The sequence below is a fragment of the Sparus aurata genome, chromosome 14 (assembly GCF_900880675.1).
Source record: "Sparus aurata chromosome 14, fSpaAur1.1, whole genome shotgun sequence".
In the NCBI taxonomy this organism is placed as follows: Eukaryota; Metazoa; Chordata; class Actinopteri; order Spariformes; family Sparidae; genus Sparus; species Sparus aurata.
The window spans coordinates 24,375,305-24,395,557 of NC_044200.1; the positions used below are offsets into that span (position 1 = coordinate 24,375,305).

The 20,253-nt window shown below is 41.6% G+C and overlaps 3 protein-coding genes and 1 long non-coding RNA gene across 6 annotated transcripts in view; 1 reads left to right on the forward strand and 3 right to left on the reverse strand.

Moving 5' to 3' along the window:
• The window catches only part of ptprb (protein tyrosine phosphatase receptor type b), a 32,156-nt gene extending 24,105 nt beyond the window's left edge, over positions 1 to 8,051 (forward strand). The window contains exons 31-40 of the mRNA XM_030440552.1: positions 1,988 to 2,005; positions 2,104 to 2,185; positions 2,420 to 2,510; positions 4,977 to 5,053; positions 5,141 to 5,275; positions 5,889 to 6,011; positions 6,094 to 6,257; positions 6,352 to 6,487; positions 6,691 to 6,811; positions 6,910 to 8,051. Of these exons, the coding sequence (XP_030296412.1) occupies positions 1,988 to 2,005; positions 2,104 to 2,185; positions 2,420 to 2,510; positions 4,977 to 5,053; positions 5,141 to 5,275; positions 5,889 to 6,011; positions 6,094 to 6,257; positions 6,352 to 6,487; positions 6,691 to 6,811; positions 6,910 to 6,932 (970 nt within the window). The 3' untranslated portion in view covers positions 6,933 to 8,051. The remainder of the gene's footprint in view (positions 1 to 1,987; positions 2,006 to 2,103; positions 2,186 to 2,419; positions 2,511 to 4,976; positions 5,054 to 5,140; positions 5,276 to 5,888; positions 6,012 to 6,093; positions 6,258 to 6,351; positions 6,488 to 6,690; positions 6,812 to 6,909) is intronic.
• The window catches only part of LOC115595755 (NACHT, LRR and PYD domains-containing protein 14-like), a 965,684-nt gene that overhangs the window by 420,350 nt on the left and 525,081 nt on the right, over positions 1 to 20,253 (reverse strand).
• On the reverse strand, positions 5,737 to 13,434 carry LOC115595826 (uncharacterized). Of its 3 annotated transcripts, none has more exons than XR_003986788.1 (5): positions 13,073 to 13,434; positions 11,738 to 11,915; positions 10,198 to 10,242; positions 6,370 to 6,542; positions 5,737 to 6,251 (listed from the first exon to the last, which is right to left on the reverse strand). It is a non-coding gene; the product is annotated as an uncharacterized LOC115595826 (long non-coding RNA). The 3 variants fall into 3 exon arrangements; XR_003986787.1 differs by having other exon boundaries at positions 11,738 to 11,847; positions 13,073 to 13,432; XR_003986786.1 differs by lacking the exon at positions 11,738 to 11,915 and having other exon boundaries at positions 13,073 to 13,427.
• Positions 14,581 to 20,253, reverse strand: part of LOC115595798 (calcium-activated potassium channel subunit beta-4) — a 23,451-nt gene continuing 17,778 nt past the window's right edge. The window contains exon 4 of the mRNA XM_030440628.1: positions 14,581 to 19,260. Within this exon, the coding sequence (XP_030296488.1) occupies positions 18,939 to 19,260 (322 nt within the window). The 3' untranslated portion in view covers positions 14,581 to 18,938. The remainder of the gene's footprint in view (positions 19,261 to 20,253) is intronic.

A 20,253-nucleotide genomic window follows, 5' to 3' on the forward strand; every position in this document is an offset into this window, starting at 1 on the left:
CCAGTCGGGCGGAACCAACCTCAGACACAATGGTTCCTACTTATAAAGGTTCCGGGGCGCAGCCCCTCTAACACAGCTGTGATAACTCAGTCACTCTACAACACTTCTCCCCCTTTAAGTGTAAACACATTAGGGCACACAATAGAATACATACTCGTTACCTCAGTGGTTAGCCCGTATTACAGCATTTCATACCATCATTTAACTGCATTTTTTTTTTTTACAACAACAAACATTTTTTTTTTTTTTTTCAATATTTCAATATGTCAGTCTATCTGGAGGCTTGTGTTGCCTCTTTGATCTCCTTAGTTCTGGAGTAGTGTTTCCAGAACTGGGAACCAGGGCAGCTGGAACAGCCTGTACCGACAGTCCATCAGGTGTCACCTTTGTAGGCTCTAGCCTTTCCTCATGTGCCACCTCAGGTTGCTCTGGTGCCACCGGCACCATAACAAAGTCTCCAGAGCTGCTCACACTGTCCTTGTGTGAAACACACTGACCCTTCCCTCCTGCATTATGGCAGACCCGCAGGTGATCCTGGTGCCTGCGAACCTGCCTGCCATCGGACAAGTCCACCACAAAAGACACTGGACCCGTCTGGTGGTGAATGACTCCTGGCAACCAGGGGGAACCTGTGGCAAACATTTTAACATACACACTGTCCCCGGAGTGAAAAAGTCTCTCTGTAGCATGTTGGTCCCGTCTAGCTTTCTGCTCCTCCTGTGACCTGACAACTCTCGCCCTGATGTCTGGATAGAGGAGATCCAGATGAGTTTTCGGCCTCCTTCCCAGTAACATCTCCGCTGGGGTTACCCCTGTAGCTGTGTGAGGAGTAATCCGGTACTGGAACAGGAAACGGGAAAGCTTGGTTTCTAGAGAGTGTCCGGACATTTTCCGCAGTCCATCTTTTAAAGACAACACTCAGGTCATTACACTGGCGACGAGGATTAAAAAAGAAAGTGAAGTTCAAGCCGAGGACTTTTGCCAAAGTGGTACCGTAGTGAATCGAAGAAGAAGTTTGCGCGCAGCTGGAATAATGGCTACTGTTGGCTCGCTCAGTGAGTTTGTCGAGGAGGACGGCGACTGGGTGGAGTATATTGAGAGACTGCAGCACTTTTTCCTGGCTAACGATATTGATGATGAGGGGAAACAGCGGTCCATTCTCCTAAGTGTGTGCGGGGCCAAGACGTACAAGCTTATCCGCAATCTGGCCACGCCGCGGAAACCAGGAGACATCGACTTCAAAGAACTAATATACACGCCAACTTTCAATACTGTTTGTGTTCTTTATTTCACCTGTGCAGCTCGGTACGCACATTAACCAGTCGGGCGGAACCAACCTCAGACACAATGGTTCCTACTTATAAAGGTTCCGGGGCGCAGCCCCTCTAACACAGCTGTGATAACTCAGTCACTCTACAACAGTGTGTGTGTGTGTGTGTGTGTGTGTGTGTGGGCATTTTAGCTCCTGTAACGTCCAAACTACACATTTAGCTGTTTATTTTAGTTCGGCTTTCTATTTTGCTAATTAGCTCACATTTAATGAGACGGCTTTATTTTCATATTTAGACATAAAATATCAGAAAACTTGTGATCCAAAGAATGATCGTCTCCGCGTCTCTGACAGGCTGAAGAAGTCTCACAGTGAGATGTGTTGGTTTATATATCAGACGCAGACAGATCATCAGTATTTATTAGTCAGTTTGCTGATAAAATGAACTAATTTAAAAATGTGTCAAACCTGTAAATTGTCTTCATTTTATCGCTGGTTCAAAATATTGATTTTCACTTTTACTGCAAATATAAATGGATCAGAAAATATCAGTTTTCAGCCTCCTTGACTTCTAATAATCATCACTGGTATCGCCCGTGAGAACAAACACATTTGTCGACGTCTAATTTATATAAATGAGTGCATTATTTACACCTGAAGCAACCTGTCGCATCACAGCTTCTATATGAACTAAACGTCCTTTTGTTTCTGTTGCAGCAATCGTCGGGTCACCAGGTGAGAATCTCTTCATTCACTGATGGACCACAGAACTCAGAACCTTCATAGCGCAGCTCGGTTCTGTTAACGTGTTTGTTCTCTGTCTCCTTGTTCAGTCCGGTCCAATCCTGCCACTTTGAGTCGCACCTGAACAAACTGCAGGCCGACTCCAACTACCTGCTGTCTGAGGAGTTCGAGGTAAAAAAGGTTTAAATGTTCTGATCTGAACTGACAGCTGGTGTCAGATTACATCATCAGATTTATCGTCTCTGTTCTGGAATAATGAGTTACATCACTGAACAAGCACACAGTGACAGACGTGACGAGGAGAGAGAAGATCTGTCTGCTCGTTAAACATCACGGTGGTGTCGTTCTTTCAGACGGAGGTTAAAAACATTAAAGAACTTTATACGACTAAACTTTTCTGTTCAGGATCTGAAGGATGTCGGACGAAACCAAACGATGGACGTGGCGCGACTGCCGGAGAACCGAGGAAAGAACCGCTACAACAACATCCTGCCATGTGAGAACGTCTGCGTGCTGAATTATAAACTCTTCTGTTGTTCTGCTGCAGCAACAGATTCAAATAAAAAACACAAAGTAAACCGTTTTATATTTAACGCCATACGCCTCCCACCATCCAGTCCCACGGCGAGGAAAAAAATAAACCAATCAATGTGAAAATCATTATCCTGATGACATCGTTAAGAGCTTTAATTAACGAGACAGCGCCTGTTCCCATGGCGACAGTGATGAGCCAGTGGATCGGGTCGAGTTAATAAAAACATTAATAGCAGCAGAAGATGTTTGAGCTGCAGCAGACTTCACACGACACTCCCGTCACTTTCATCTGCAACATTTCACCCAAATTCTTGGTTCATTTTCCTTTTCTATAACAACGAGTGTTATTAATTAATTAATTAACCATGTGGAATTTAAAATGCCAGAAAACAGTGAAAGTTTGAAATCCAGCAGAAGCAAAAGTTAACCAGATGTTCAGTTTACGTCACATTTTGCTCAATTAATGACCCGTTTTCTGTCCATCGGCTGATCAGTTAACTTAAATTAAATCAATTTACAACATCAACCTCAGAAACTCTCAAAACTAAACTCTGATTCTAAAGTTTTACAAAGTGTTTCTGAGCGTCCTCCTTTAAACGATCACTCGTTAACAATCAACCAGTTTTTCATCATAACAACTTTCAGTCTTTGTTGCTTCTGTCAGACGTAATAAAGATATTTACAAGAATTACTGAAGTTAATGATGTGAAACATTAAATATAAAGATTCTAACATTCTGTTATATTTATGTTTTAGTGTTCCAGATATTCTTGGACTCAGAGTTCAGTTTCATGAACACACGGTTCTGCTAACAGGCCCGCTGTGAGACATCCCGTCTACCTCAACATGATCCTGATAATCATCAGATATCACTGAAACATTAAAGAATCACTTTAACTTCAGTTTGTCAGGAAGTATATTGTTATTGCATCATAAATGACGACTTGTGGTTAAATTAAGATGTCATTCTTGTGACGTCATCAGGTGAAATAACGACTCTGTTCTCACCAAATTAACTTCAAACTTTCTAGAAATAACGACTTTATTCACATGTTCTTTCCTTCGTAAGAGTCGAAGGAATGAATTAAAATGATGACATCACTTCCTGGTTCACTCGTCTCTCTGTATACTGGAGCTTCAGATTTCATACATGTGAATCATTTACGTCACTGACAGCTGAAGAGTCGCTTAAATGTAATTTTCTCACCTATAAATGGAGCCGACATGTCTGAGAGCTCAGAACACTGAATACATCAACTCAGTCAGATCAGAGCATCTACAGTAAATATGGACCGATAATTAACTAAACTCTCCATTCAAAGACGACTTTTACATTAATTTTATGACAAATTAACAACACAAGTCTGTTCTCTTCATTTCCTTCATCAGTTTGCTGCTTCACAACTAAAAATACTAATTAAAGCAAAAGTAATGACACAAGTTATTTACATAAACTGCCTGTTACATTCAGAGTGCACTCGTCAGTATCACCGTTTAAATAAAGTAATTAAGAGTCAGTCAAGTGTAACTGCACACACACACACAGTAACCGAGTCTGGATTGTTTCTCGCTCTTCACTTCTAAAAGATATTTAACAAATATTCTCACACGGTGATGAAAGCTGTTAGATGTGATAAAAGTTGGTGTCGTTGTTTTAGAGGACGTGTTGGTCGTGAGCAACACTTCGTCTAATCACTCTTTTAATTTGAGTTACTTTATGCAACACGTTCTGGAGGACGAGCCTTTTAATTAGACTTATTTAGTTTTCTTTTGTTGCAGTGCTCGTTAAAGTAAACTCTACATTAATGACAATACAAGCTAGCTGTAATGAAACTTATATATTTAAGATACTGTTTCTTTTAAACTGATGGACATTAAATATAATGTAAACATTGATGCAGCGTCCAGAACAACTGAAGCAGCTCGTCTGCTGTGATGAAGTGTCCAGAAACACCAAGATCACAAACGGATCTGACCCGATGTTATTTACACCCTCAGCGTGCGCCCACCTCACACAGGTTGCTTAGCAGCTACAGCTTCAGTTTAAAACTGTCTCCAGATCAGTTTGTGATCTCGAGGCTTCTGCAGACTGAGAACACAGCAGACGAGCTGCACGGAGACGTTTTATTTACGCTGACAAAAAACAGCAAAACCTACAAAAATTATTATTAACCTAAATTATGTGGTTTAATACTTTTGTAGTTTGGGAAATAAATTAATAAATCATCATCACAACAGGATTTCTTCTGAGAATATAATCAAACTGTCTGTCAGAAGAACAGAGCGAGTGCTGGAAATACAGCTGGATTTGGAAAAAGGAAACTTTTGGCGGTTTCTCCTTTTCAATTAAGAAAAACTCGTTAATGAGCTTTTAAAACATTAAAAGTCGCTGAAAAGATTTTTAACCAGCCGACTGTTTGTTTTCTAGACGACTCCACCAGACTGAAGCTGTCGTACCTGGAGGACGACCCGTGCTCCGACTACATCAACGCCAGCTACATACCTGTACGTACACACACACACACACATGCACTCACACTGCACACACACACTCGTACACACACTCACCCCTCTCGTGTGTGTGTGCTGCAGGGTAACAACTTCCGCAGGGAGTACATCGCCACCCAGGGCCCGCTGCCCGGCACCAAGGACGATTTCTGGCGGATGGTGTGGGAGCACGGCGTCCACAACGTTGTCATGGTGACACAGTGCGTGGAGAAGGGACGGGTGAGTCACCGACGGTTTAATTTTGGGTCGTCTTTGGTTATTTTGGTTCCGTTAAACGCTTAAATCAAGAGGGAAACATCTCAACATCTACAGACCTGAAGATGAATCCCGTTCATCGTGGAGATCGTTTGTTTGCTCAGGAGATCCAAAGAAACGTCGATGTGACGACGTGACAGAAAACATTCGATTAAACTGGATGATACCTGCGATCATCTGCAGTTGTTGCCGTCATGTAGAAACCTGAGTAGATAATCAGATGTTTTTATATTTGAGAACTTCTAACAGGTTAACAAAGGAGTTTAAACATCAGCAGAGCTCGCGGTGTCGTGATATACAGAAACTGATGATCAAAGCTGGTCGCCACAAACCAGAATAAACAAAACGGCGTAACTAGCGAGCTAACACCGACGCAGTGTGTGGCTACAGACTGATGACAGATTCACTCCCACATTCACACCACAAAGTTTTAGCTTCCTTAAAAGATGAATGTCACTGAAACATTATTTAAAACCATGTTCTCGATACCTTCACATGACACAGTAAATACAGGACAGAGCGTTCTGTAGATCTGAGAGCCGAGTCAAGTTAAACCTGCGTGTGTGTTGTGCTGCAGGTGAAGTGTGATCAGTACTGGCCTGCAGACCGAGAGCCGCTGTACTACGGTGACCTGGTCATCCAGATGCTGTCGGAGTCCGTCCTGCCTGAGTGGACCATCAGAGAGTTCAAGATCACCTCGGTGAGTGTTGCTCCACATCCTGCTGCTTCACCTGCTTCTTATTGATTTGTTATATTAATACGTGATTGATGGATCCTGACAGGAGAGCAACGTCAGTTACCCTCGGGTGCTGCGTCACTTCCACTACACCGTGTGGCCCGATCACGGAGTCCCAGAGAGCACCCAGTCCCTGATCCAGTTTGTCAGGACGGTCCGGGACTACGTGGACCGATCGCCGAGCACCGGAGCCACCGTCGTGCACTGCAGGTGAGAAACGATTTCAATCATTCTTTATCTAAGATGTGCTCTCTAAGCTTCTGGACTGTAATGATTTGGTGCTTGACGTGTGTGTGTGTGTTAGTGCTGGTGTCGGACGTACAGGGACGTTCATCGCCTTGGATCGGGTTCTGCAGCAGCTGGACTCTAAAGGAACCATCGACCTGTACGGCTGTGTGTTTGACCTCCGCCTGCACCGCCAACACATGGTCCAGACTGAGGTACACCACCTCTCCTCCTCTGTGACCTCTGACCTCTGAGTCAGGATGGACAATGCTGGGAAACATTTCAGTAAACAAGGACTAGTTAGAATCAAACCAGGAAGTTCTGGACTAAACCAGTAGAAAATATGGGATATAACAACGTCAGAAGAAGAACAACGTGTGATGATATATTTTAAACTGTGTGTGTGTGTGTGTTGCAGTGTCAGTACGCCTTCCTGCACCAGTGTGTACGTGACGTCCTGCGAGCGAGGAAGCATCGCAGCGAGCAGGAGAACCCTCTCTACCCCATCTACGAGAACTTTAACCCCGAGTACTGCCGCGGTGAGACCCACAACCACGCTCAGCATTTATGCTAAGCTAAGCTAACCAGGTCCTGACTGTAACAACATGAGAATCTAATCTGCTTCTTGTCTCCTCAGACTTCATCTACACCGGACGCTAAACGGCGACGACTTCCATCTGACCGAGAGGAGAAACTCGTCTACGTAGGGCGGCAGAAAATACAACTGATTGAGACGACAACAACAAAATCTCATTCTATCAGTTAAAAGGATTTTTCAACTCTCATCAGTGTTTTGAGTTTATGGAAGTTCAACGCCGACGATCCTGCAGGAAGTAAACTGAAGCTTTTACCGTGAAGTTTAAAATGTCCCACAAAATTCGGAGTTGAAGAAAATGTTTGAGGAGACGTTCGTTAACGTGGTTTCTGTTGTGGAGGGAAACGCGGGTTGATCTCAGGTCGTTTGTGGTTCTAAAGGCGTGTTAGCTAACGGTGTTAGCATGTCAGCTATCTGACCACAGGGGAGGAAAAGCCATTTATGTTTCTATCATTACTGTTCTCACTCTGCTCCATATAAGCTGTTTATTTAAAAACTTACACATATTGCTGTATGTAAATATTGATGTAATACTCTTGTTTTTATACGACAATGAATATTTACTGTACGTCAGATATTTTTTAATCGTTTGTCTCATTTATAAAACACTTGATTTAAGTAGCTGTGAGCTAAGCTAACCTGCTGGATTCAGACTTTCATTGACTTTTTATTGTTTATTTCTAAAACAACACGTTAAAGAACAAATGAACGTTCTGCACTTAAAACATAAATCATTATTTTAAAATGCATTAATAACGACCAGTTCAGTGACAATATTAGAGACATATGTGGCATTTTTAAAAAGTCTGAACAAAATAAATCTGAATGAAGTTTGTTTGACTCGACTGCTGGAAGATTTTCAGGGTTTTTAAATGATTTCTGCTGATAAAAGACGTGTAGATCAGTACAGAGGACATAATGATTATTGGTTATTAATCACTGAAAAGGCACGCAGGGCTGGAAACTATTCAGTAATATTGATCTTCTTAAAGTGGTTTTTAAAAGTTTTTTTTTTGTCGGAGCTTGATTATCGTGTGTGATTTAACACGTCTGTCGTATTGTGACATTTATTCATATCAGAAATATATTTTATCGCCCCTCAGAGAATGTAAAGCACTTTTTATAACATGCTGTCAGACCACTGTAAACTCATTAAGTGCCAATTAAAAATAACTGCCAACCTTTGTGTGCAAATCAATTATTCATCATTCCTCGTGCAGCGAACACATTAAAACTGTCAACTTTTCATTTATTTTTATCCTGTTGGTCACGACGAAAAATGTTTGTCACCAACCTTTTTCATGCCAACGACGAGATGATGAGCTAAAAATACATTTTTGTAACAGAAACTGATGAAATAATGTTTTGTTTTCAACTTCAGTGTCACTAATAATATTAATGACTTTCGCCCCAAACCTTCTGGAAGCATATTGGGTCGGTCAAATGAGAAAAGATTGCTATAAAATCTAACGTGTGTAAAAAGGAATTAATATAATAAATAACAAATATCACATATTTCTGCTGTCTAACTTCTGTTTTGGGGAAATATCACTGGAAAAAAAAGTGTTACATTTTTTAATGGAATTTGGTTGGGGTGCATTTTTGGTGTTTATATTATTTCTTATTAATTAATGTCTATAATCTGATAAAAGTAAAAAAGTAATGCTGAATTGTTCTGTTTATCTTTTGGACTATTTTGCATTTTAAATCTTCCACGTCAGAAGACATTCATGGTTACATGTTGTGGAGACTTCTGCAAAAAAATTCTGAACATTTCTGATCTTTACACAAAATTTGGTCCAAAACGTGTCATTATTTAATTAGTTAGAATTATAAGCATTATAATTTAAATGTATTTTAATTATTTAGGTTGTGCACAGTGTGTTTAAATCTGCACGTCTTGAGTTTTGATGACAACAAACTTCTTTAAGGTTTAAAAACGACAACTTCAGGAAACTTTTCTGTCTTTTTAAAAACCCTCCTCACAGCTGAAATGTACAAATGGGACGGATACACCGATCATCTAATCTGACTCTCAGTGACAAACTAAAGCGTTATAGTATCTGAATCTTCTTCCCGTCATCAGTCCGACTCTGTTTCAGCCTCTCTGATGATTTCTGTCCCCACAGAAAACAGACGGTGAGACACAAACAGAAAAACCTCGAGCTACTTTTATCTTTTCCTGCTTTCCATCTGTGGAGCCAATTTACAAACTTCTGATTTCCATATTGATCTAGGGCACGCCGAGGCCCGGCAGAACTGGGTAACCCAGATGCAGCAGCTATCAGGGGCTTAAGAGACGCGAGGAGTTCCTGTCAGAGCGGCCGAGCTGAGCCTCGTTCCCTCAGGACCAAACCTCCAGCTCAGCCTGGCAGAGATTCATACGAGGCAAAGTTAGAAATCATCCAGTGTCCCGCCAGCTCCAGTCCGTCCTGACAGGGAGCTCAGAGAGGAACAAACAAGTCCAGCAGGAAACCACTTCAGTAACAAGCTGCTCAGTTCAGGGCCGCGTTACCAGATCCGTCACCTCAACACGGAGGACAGATTTAAACCACTTTTCATGCCAGTTTCTACTTCTTCTTCTCTACAAACATCAACACCTCAGAGGGAAAACTTTACTACCAACTTCACTACATTTATCTCAGGCTTTGATAACGACGCCTCTACTTCTTAAAATATCAAACAAAACTCAACAAGTTCACAGTGTGAAAGGTAAAAAACTGCAGAAAGAACAGAGAAGCAGAGTCTCTGCTGAGTGCTGAGTTCAGTCAGAGTCGACCTGAAGCTGCTTGCTAGCTTACAGCTAAAATACAGTGAAGTAATCTATTACTTTACTGGCTGTCTGAGGTGAATAAACAGTGAAAGAAGAACACAAATTATCCTGAAGGTGACTCAGATAGAAATGTTAACAGAAGAGGAAATGTTTTAAAGTTTAATCAATGTTGAGAGTCGTCTTGTTCTCCGACTTCCCTGATGTAACACGTCGTTACCTGGAGATGAATTCCTGCATATTATATCTTTAATCTGTATCATGTACTCAGATGTAGAATCAGCGATTACTTTACAAATCTTGTTTGCGAGCACGAGGAATGAAGGCGAGAGCATCTAGTTGCAAAGTTATTATGACGATATTAAATCAAAGACGATCTTTATGTGATTTAACATCAGTTTGTATTCATGTCGTCATTCAAGGATGATATAAAATAACATGCAGGCTCGTCTACAATAACTGAACGTTTGTTTGATAAAATGTGCTTTAACATAACAGTTTTATCAAATTATTATTATTAGAGCTGCTGAAATATGTTGCTTATAAAAAAAATAGCTGACCTGATCCAGTTGACAGCAGAACAGAACCGCCGCTTCGTTTTGAGCCTGTAAAAAAACAAAAAAAGTGAGAAAGACGTGAAGCAACTGGAACAAAAACTGAATAATTAATGGAGACTTCTGCATCAGAACGATAATCAGCTCAACAATCGGAAACTGGACGTTGACCTGAAGCTGAACTCGTCATAACGACTCTCAGTGTTTTAACAGCAAACTGTTTTAATGGTCCAGCAGAACATCTCGGCGCCGACCTTTCACAGAGGATGACATTTTACATTTCTTCATTTATTACTTCACCTTAAACACCAGATATTAAAAACACAAGTCCCGGGGAAGAAGAAAATCATTTTAACTTTGTGAATATCTGAGAATGTTCTTTAAAACAACAACTGCCTGAACTCTCAACACAAACTGTAAACTGTTCAGACAAACAGCTCCACAGTGCAGCAATCTGGACGTATTGATCGTCAATAAAAACCTCTCGTGTTAATAAAGTGCTGCAGCTCTGCTTCAGCCGACAGCTTTAAACTGTTGTATTGATTAAAAACAGAAGAACAATCACAGACGCTCGTTTAGTTTCACACTGACAACAAGAGCTGACAGCAGCTTCTGCATGCTACTCAATGCTAACATGCTAACGTGCTGACCCTCTAAATGTAGCATGTGGGCGTGCTAACGTTACTGATGAGCAGTGAACACAATGAACCTGATGTGTGAACCAGAGTCAGACTGTCAGCTGCAGCATCGCTTATTAAATTCTCAATTAATCACCTGTCTTAAAAACGTCTCTGCAGTTATTAGAACATCACATCTGAATCATTACAGATCAACAGATAACTGGTTCTAATATCCTGAGAAACACAGAGATCCAGAACTGTCCGGGATCGACCCAGTCACATCTGGTACCGTCCATAAAACATTTAAAACACAATAAATCCTCAAATTTAAAAAGCCGCCATCAAATGTTGGATTTTCTTCTTAAACAACGTCAGATTCAGGTTGTGGAGGTTTTTTGACTCGTGTCATGTGAACGTCTGAGCAGAAACTGAACATGTGACAAACATATTTTTTATGTGCAGAATAAAGATGTTGTTGATTTCTCTCCTGTGAGCGCTCAGAGGGACCCGGGCCTCAGGTTGAGACCCTCTGCTGAACACAGAACATGTTGTGGACAGATTGAGGTCAGTTCAGGTCTCTTTGTGTTACTGTGATGTCAGCGCTGAGGGAGAGGAGCTGATCTCCATCAGGTCCTGGTTCTGCTGATGGAGGTGTTGTGTATATTTAATATGATGAGGAGGCGGCTGTCGGTACAGAGGAGGTGTTAACTGGCCACAGCGGACCGCCAGTGAGCAGCTTTATAAAACAGCTGCTCTCACTGACGCTCGCTGTTCGTTAAAATGAGAAGCGATTAAAACTGAGGGAGGGAGAGGAGACGCTGATATGAACTAATCACCTGTTTCAGCAGAGCAGACAGAGAGGTCATCAAAAAATAAAGTGTTAGCTGATTCTTTTGGACTGAAACTAAATATATGATGTAATTTACCTGATTTCAGTGAGTCTGAACTGAGATCTGCCATCATTAACATCCTCACACCTTCCTCCTCTCTGCTGCCTGTCTGTGTCTCACCACAGACGACCTCACACTGCAAATAACTGTTTAAACCGATATATCAATATCAGAATGTTTCTCCTCCTATCAGCATCATCAGGACCAACAACAGCTAAAGCAGAATAACACACAAAGTATTTTAGATCAGCTCATTCTCCACCAGCAGAAACATTACTCATAAAAAATAATAATCCAGTGATGTGTTATTCTATTCTGATGATGATGCATTCAGAGTATTTTAACTTTGAGTAAAAAGTAAACACACTGTCCTGTGTATATATATTTGAAGATGTGTGTCCTCTTAGAGTTTCCGTAGGGATGCTGGACGCCGAGATGTCAGTTAGCATGTCTCAAAGTCTGAGAGTTTGTTTTTAACAGGTTTTCAGTTAAATGTGTGAAATAAAGTTGAACATATTCACACGTTTTGTTCTCCAACATAAAATCATCATTAAATGTCCCACAGTTTAATTATGAAGCTCTTCATGTGTTAAAAACAGTTAGCGGTTGCTAACGAGTGTCTGGTGGTGACCGTGATGTCGCCTGTTTGTAGCCTAGCATTAGCTTCTTACTGCTACACATTTAATTTATGTTCATCTGTGGAGATTATCTGGATCAACAGAACCTGGACGGATCAGAACCTTCAGAATAATTTTTACGATAATCCGAAATCTAATTAAAAAGACTCTTTTTCTGGAGGTTACCAGCGCGATGCTAACGTCACCTAGCTACAAGCGATGACGTATTTTTCACGTCATGGCTGCGCCACTCTACTCGGATTCAAACCTCTTCTCTTCTCTTCGGGGTCGTGGGTTCGAATCCCACCGCTGCCACTAAGCAACCGGGCATGTTTAGATTCACACAACCAGGTGAACTCAATAAAACTACAAACCGGACATCAAAAACAAACAGCGGGACATTCTACGGCAGCTCGGAGGGGACACACTTCTTCAAACATATCTGACACACTGTGTTCATTTATTTAATTTATATTTTTTATCAATCAAAATCTGCAAATGTAGCACGTGACTAAATGTACTCGAGTTAAAGGCACAATACTTAACTGTGGAATGTAATTTAGTAGAAGTATAGAGTAGTTTACAATGGAAATACTCGATTACACAAGCTACTTCGTTACTTTCCACCGCTGTCAACATTTAAGCTAACCAGCAAAAAAGTCTCCAGCAAAACATCAAAAAGCAAATATAACATAATGTTTATACCGCAGACATGCTAAAACAGATAGAATGGAGGTTTATTTAACTTACTCACCGTTTGTCTTGTCTTCAAGTTGATAATATCTTTGAGTAATTATCAGTTGTCGCTAACGTCGGACTCCATTAGCATGAGTAGCATCCCGCTAGCTAGCATTTGGACAGCAGGAACACTAGCTAGCTAAAACCGTTTTTTATTAAAATGTCTTGATGTTGTTTAGCGTTAAACGGATCCTCACAGCTTCACAGTGAACACACCTGGTAACAATCCATCAAAATGACGTCAACATCACCTGGTTTCCTCCGGCGCAGCTCGACAGGTGTCACTTTACGTTACAGCTGCAGTACCGCGTTTGACCACACACACAAACCCGTTTACCTCACCTGACAATCCAGGGGGCGCTGTTTCCCCACTGAGGTGAGACGCAACAAGAAAAACAAACCAGTCAGATATTATTTATTATTTTACAAATTGATTATTTGTTTTATTGTAGTTTTAAGGATAAAGGTGACATTTTGTGAAGTTCCAAAAATCAAATAGAAATATTGTGGACATGATTGTGGATTTATACATTTATATTATGTCTTGGAAAGTTATTACATTTATTATGTAATGTATTTATTTTTTTAATGATTAATTAATTTATTATTTGTATAAATATTTATACTTTTTTCTTATTTATTTTTTAAAATACATATACTGCCTCTTGTGCTTTTCATACTTAAGAACATTTAATATCAGATACTTTCACACTTTTACTCAAGTGGTATTTGTACAGGTGACTTTCACATTGACCAGAGTAATATATTAACAAAAAATCTTTAATTCTCAAGTATGACTTCTGCATACTTTTTAAATGTGTTTCTTTACAATAAATCAAATGAAAAACTTCTCAGTCTGGATTTTCCTTAAAATGTTAACATCCTTGGATAATTTCAGAGTAAATATTGTACTTTTTTTAGAATAATTTCCAATAAAATAACGTCAACAGCGCCTGGTTTCCTCTGGCACTTTACAACAGGACATGACCTGATTTATACACAGTTACTTATTAATTTGTATGAATATTTTAACTTTATTCTATTCTTCCCTGAACTCTCTGTATCTCTGTTTGTGGTGTTGTCTTAGTAAAGCTGTTGAGCACTAAACTTGTGTTTCTCAACTTCAACTATTTATTTTTTACCCAAGAAATATTTCAACGTGAATTCTTTACTGAATACGACTTCTGCATATGTTTAACAATAAATCGAATATAAAGCAGCTCAGACTGTTTGTGTTGTTTTGATGGAACATGTGACAGAGTGAGTGAGTGTCGAGAGAAGTGCTCTGATATTAACTCTGCCCAAGGTGAGAGAGCCTCTGAATATTCATTGATTACAAAGAACAAGTGGTCTGACTCAGCCAATACGTGTGTGTGTGTGTGTGTGTGTGTGTGTGTGTTGATGGATTTGTGAATGAAGGAGTGGAGAAGAGGGTTCATAACATCCTCGCTCCACATCACGTTCTCTCTGTATAAATAAATCAAAGTGGACTGATGAGCAGAAAAAGCAGCAGCGTGACTCAACTTGAAGAACAAAGTGTGTTTTTATTTAAAGATCTCTATCAGGCACTATAGTTATCATCGTTATCTTTAAAACACGGGCGAAGCGGCTACCTGGGTCACACGGTCCACAGCTGAGGACGGAGGACGACACAGTGCAGCGTTCAGAGCTGTGACACCAAATCAAACAACAGGAGCGTCCTGCTCGTCAGAACAACAACAAGAATAATGATCATACATTTAAAGAAGAACAGAAACATTTCCCTCCACGTGAGCCGCCACATACTGAACTTCACAATGTGGATTCACTGCGAGATGAATCAGAAAATCAACCAAACTCTCATTAAAGAAGAGAATCAAACACTTTCAGTTCCTGGAGTGAAGAAGCGAAACACAGCGTTAAGTTGCTACTGCACGGCTCAGCGTATGGCTTCATAAACATGATTCACCTCTAACAGACAGAAACACACAGATGCTACGCTGGAGCTACATTTTCTTTGGAGGATACAGACGATTCAGAAAGAAGACGACAGGATGGATTTTACTCCGTTTACACACCCAAACCTCGTTTACATGAAAATATCAGTGAACAGAAACAAAAGTGATTCATAAAAGTTTGTCTTTGTTTTATTTCTTTTTTTTTGTCTCACTGATTTGCCAAAGTTGCTGTTTCAGAAAGGAAGCTTCAATAAAAACAGGTTCTTAAATCTAATCACAACAAAAACAGAAAGAAAGAAAGAAAGAAGAACACAACAAAACTAAAGAAATGTGGAGGAAGGAAAAAAGTTAAGTGTACAAACTAGAGAAAGAAACACAAGAAAGCAAGCAAGAAAGAAAAACTGAGAGATGACAGATCGAAATATGGGGAATTAAATGTTATGGGGAAGAAGTAAATAAGGGAAAAAGAAAAGAAAAATATATAAAGAGGAGGTAAAAATAGAAGAAAGGTGAACAACAAAGAAAAATTGGGAATGAAATTATTTGGGAGGGAGGAGATAAAGTAAGAATAATATAAAACAGAAAGAAAAGAAAAGAAAAGAAGGTAATATTGGAAGAAAAGTGAGTGATTTTTGTCTGGAAGAAAACAACAGAGCTACATCGTGGAGCTACATCATCACTTCCTGTCTCTCTACATTCATGGATTCAACTCATCGTCGCCCCGTCCTGTGATTTCCTGATGCCCTTGAACGTCACATCATGCTGTAAAATTTAACTGTGGATGCAAAAACTTCTCCAGCTGACTGAGCAGAATGAGGAACCTCGACTCAAACACGGTCAGATGTTCAGAGACGATCAGCAGAAATGGATTTTCTACAAACTTTGTGTTTTTTAATGAGCAGAAACTTCAGGAGTCTGTAAAGTCGAACGTTTCTGAGAGTTCAGCTCAGTTTGTGATCAGTGAGGCTGTTTGAGTTCTGCAGGAGAAAATACTGCAAAACTCAGTAAAGTGAGAATAACGCAACGAGAAAACCATGTTTCTGCACGTGTTTCCTGTCAGGAGCAACAAATAAATAAAGATTTACATTCGCAGTTTGTTTTCAGTGACTGAACTTCTGGTTCTCCTCCTGCTCGACACGTCGGACTCAGACGAGCATCAACGGGAACGTTTTCCACGAGGAGTCGCGTTAACGACGTATGAAACACGTAGACGAGCCGTCAGCTGAACCTGAGCAGGAGAACATGTATTTACAACAACAGTCCGTTCTCGCAGATCGGCTGTTCTCATTGGCTTCGCCTCGTGGCTGTTGCTAAGCAACCTGTAGGTAATTTTTAGACTGTTGGATGAAGGCCGAAGGAATTTTGGAGACAACTGATGAAGATCATAAATTCTCTCGTGTTGATGATAGCAGATCTATTTTGGACCGATGCGTGGTGGAAAAAGTGCTTCTAGTCTCAAATTCACTCTTTGAAAAGTCGCGATTGGATTCAGCCAAACTGCTGACGACGAGTTTAATTCCTGAGATTCCTCTGAGACCTCAGAACCACCAACATCTGGGTTTCACTAAAGCCCGGTTCACACTCGTCATCTCAGGTGTGTCGTATCCAGATACAGTCCAGGTGAGACTCACACACTCCTGGTATCAGACGTCTTTACGGTCCGATCACGTCTCATTAGAATCTGTCCTGGTTTTATGGCGACATGTAGATCCGGTCTGAGTTCCTTCTGCACGTCAGCATCAGCTCACGTCCCTCCAACACAAGAACGAATCAAATTTATGAACTACAAGCAAGTTTAAAGTTTAACTGAAGCCGTCTGCAGTCATGAACTATTATGATCCAGTTTAATCTGGTCTGGGATCTGTAACGGTGACGCTGCTCTATGGAGGATATAAGAAACATACTGTATTTAATTGATTACTGAATGATGATAGAACTATAAGAACGTTATAGGAATACAGTGTGTCTGTATGATCCTCTCGTTCTCGTCACTTTGATCAGGAAGATGCTGCTCTATAGAGTACACAGGCTACAGTAAAGTGTAAGGTTGAGTATTTATAGTCTTGAGTTGAGAGAATATTATAGATAAAAGAAGGACGAGAGGAAAAAGGCACAAAAACAAATCCGTCTGCTGCTTCAGCTGCACAGACAGCCGGACAGGAAGGGAGATAAACACGGAGACATATTTAGGTAATTCTGCTAAAAGTGGGATGTGATTCTCCTGATGAGCGTCAGACTGCCTGCTGCCCTCACCCACCCAGAGCATGTGGTGGTTAAACTGATCAGGGATCAGATTGATTGGAAGTGGCTCATTTCAGCGAGGAGACAGACTGCGGATGCATCAGATCATCAGTCGACCACACTGCTAACTGTGACACTGATGGAGGAGAAGATGGATGCAGTTAAATTGGATTTCCATCTCTTGAAAGCTTCTTGGATGCGTTTAAACTTTGCTCCTCTGAGATCAGATCGTCGTCCGATCCAGCCAAGACACGCAGAGTGACTCAGTGTAAATGGGGTCAAAAAGCATCCTAGTTTAGTCACATGGTCTAGATTTGTGTCCTCGTTTCAGCCGGAGGCAGCGTTTGAGAGGCCTCCGGGCAGCAGCCATGTGTTGTTTCTACGTCCTCGTCCGCGGAGCAACAACACGTCTGTGTGACGCTCGCTGGTCGACTCATTGGATGTTGTTGTTTCGAGGCTTGTTGGCTGCATCACGGCGGGAAGACACTGGACAGATTTTATCTTAAAACTAAAAAACATGAAACGGCTCCACGCAGCTCGTCTGCTGTTCACCAAGTCTGCAGAATCCCAGAGATCGATTTGAAAAGATGTTATTTTGTCCAAAAGAGCCAAAATCTGCAGCTGAATCTGTTAGCATGCAGCCCGTCTGAATCGGAAGGCTGCAGGTCTGAGATCAGTTAGTGATGTTCTCTGCTGCAGACTGAGATCACAGCAGACGAGCTGACGGAGACTTCTGATGTTTCTCTGGTTGTTTGACTGTGAAGCTGCAGAACTGTTCTGTGCACGACGACACAGGAGATGAGGAGTGAATTCATTTAAGTACGGAGTCTGAATAAATGTTCTCGGTTACTTCATGGCTCCGCCTGCAGTAAACTGCTCTTTGCTGCAGCTGGTTTTACTGATGACGTCACTGCGGTTCTGTTGGGTTCTGTTGGGTCCGGGTGCTCTCAGGCTGACCGGCGGTTTGCAAACACCTCGGTGGTTCAAAGAGCTCTCACATCATTAACCAGCAGCAGCAGCAGCAGGAGCCACTAATGGCCCGTCTGATGAGTCCACAGTGGAAACATAAATAAATGATAAAGTCAGTTCAATTATTCAAATCTTCTCTTTTGAGTTTTCCTTGCAGCAATTTTCACTTTATTCTCGCAGGCGGACCTGAGAAGAAACAGATGAGTGAGTCGTGTTTACTTTCACTACAGAGACGAGACAAGAAGAGAGTTTTGGAGGATGAGAAACAACGTGTGCGCAGTTTTTGATGCCAAGTGAGAAATAATAAATTGGATTTTTCGGGATAAAGAGGATGTTTGATTGTTCGGTGAGAGTGGAGGAGTTGAGGAACAGCTGATGACGATGATGACGGACTTTGGCTCTATTATTAACAGTTCTGGCTACTGGGACTCGCAGGAGAACTACATTAAGAGGAGCTACAGTAAGGAGCAGTGGAGTTTCATGAGTCACGTTGGACTCATCGTACCGTCTCTCACAGCGCTGATGTCAGCAGAGAAACTCTCCTAATGACTGAGAGAAGAAACGCAGCGTCCAGAGTCGCCACTCATCCAGTTTGTTGGGTTCAATCAGAGGAAACAGCTCAGATTTCCCTTCATCCTGGTTTCATGATCATCCAATCACCAGACAGCGGAGGTCTGCCGGCGCCGTCCTCAGACAGCTCGTTAGCTTCCTGATTGTGAAAAACAGCTTCCTGATTTAATGTTCTCGATCGCGGCGTCGCACCGGCACCGCGAACAGCGGCAGGGTCCGTGTCGGCGACGACAGCTCGGGGTCAGAGTTTGTCGAGAGCGGGTCATCGGCCTTGTTGCAGCGGCGATCCGAGGCGGTGGAAAGGTCGTGGCACACCTCGTAGGAGCACTTCCTCTTCTGGAGCGCCTCGGCTCGGACCGCCAGGGAGCGAGCGCACACCGTCAGCAGCACGATGAGCGTGCCGAGGAGCAGCGACACCATCGGCCAGAGGACGCAGTGCAGCAGGACTTTGGTGTCGTGGGAGTGATGCCACAACACGTCGTCCGGCCTGGAGGAGAAGAAGAAGAAGAAGAAGAAGAAGAAGCAAACACGGTGAATTTACATCTTCTAATTTATTATCAGTGATACACTTCCTGCAGATTTTTCACAATAAAAGACTACAATCACAGGAAGGCGTCATCACATATATCTTTTCCCTACTCTTCCTCTGATTGGCTCATAATCTGACATTATGTTCTGACCAAAGAACGATCACCAGCTGATCAGCAGGTTTTTTTTGGAGGACTTCAAGGTTTTCTGAAAAATGGTGCAGTCCCTGAAAGGACGGGATTACAACCTCGGAGATCGTGAGAAACTTTTAAACTTTGCAGCTCAAGTTTCGAGGCCTTTTCTTTCAATCTTAGGAGATACAAAGAAAACTGACGTGACTTCATTATGGTGCTCGTACTTCAGCTGAGACAGGCGGCTTCCTGACTGTTGTTGTCTTGTGTCAATTGGAAAGTTTATGCAGCACAAGAGACGCTCACATAATACTAATAACACAACTGTGAAACAAGCCCGTCCGGCAGGAGACTGACTGTGTTCCGCTCGCCTTAACAAACCTCTGAGTGCTCCAGTTCTTTCTCTCCAAAACACAACGAACAGCTTATCTGAAGCACTACGAGCTCCCGGCGGACGCTCATTTACGAGGCAGAGTTTCCTCTCTGATCCTTCTGGTGCAGAGATAAAAATAAAACCAGCCAAGGTCACAGGTAAGCATCGTCTGTGAGTAATAGGAGGATTAAGCTGACACGCTAAAGGAGATCTTTGGCTTTTTCTGCAGCTCATCAATTTTTTGTCGCAGCATAAAAAGTAGCCGAGCCTCTTAACGAGAAGACGTAACCTGAATAAAAACAGGGAGGAGCGCTTCGTCTACCTTTGTTCTTCAAGAGGAAACATGGCAGGAGTTTGTGCTTTAATCATCAGAATGTCCTCGTTTGTATTTAATGTCAGCGTTTGTTGTTGAAGGAAACACTCGAGTACTTCAGATTTGTTCTTGAGT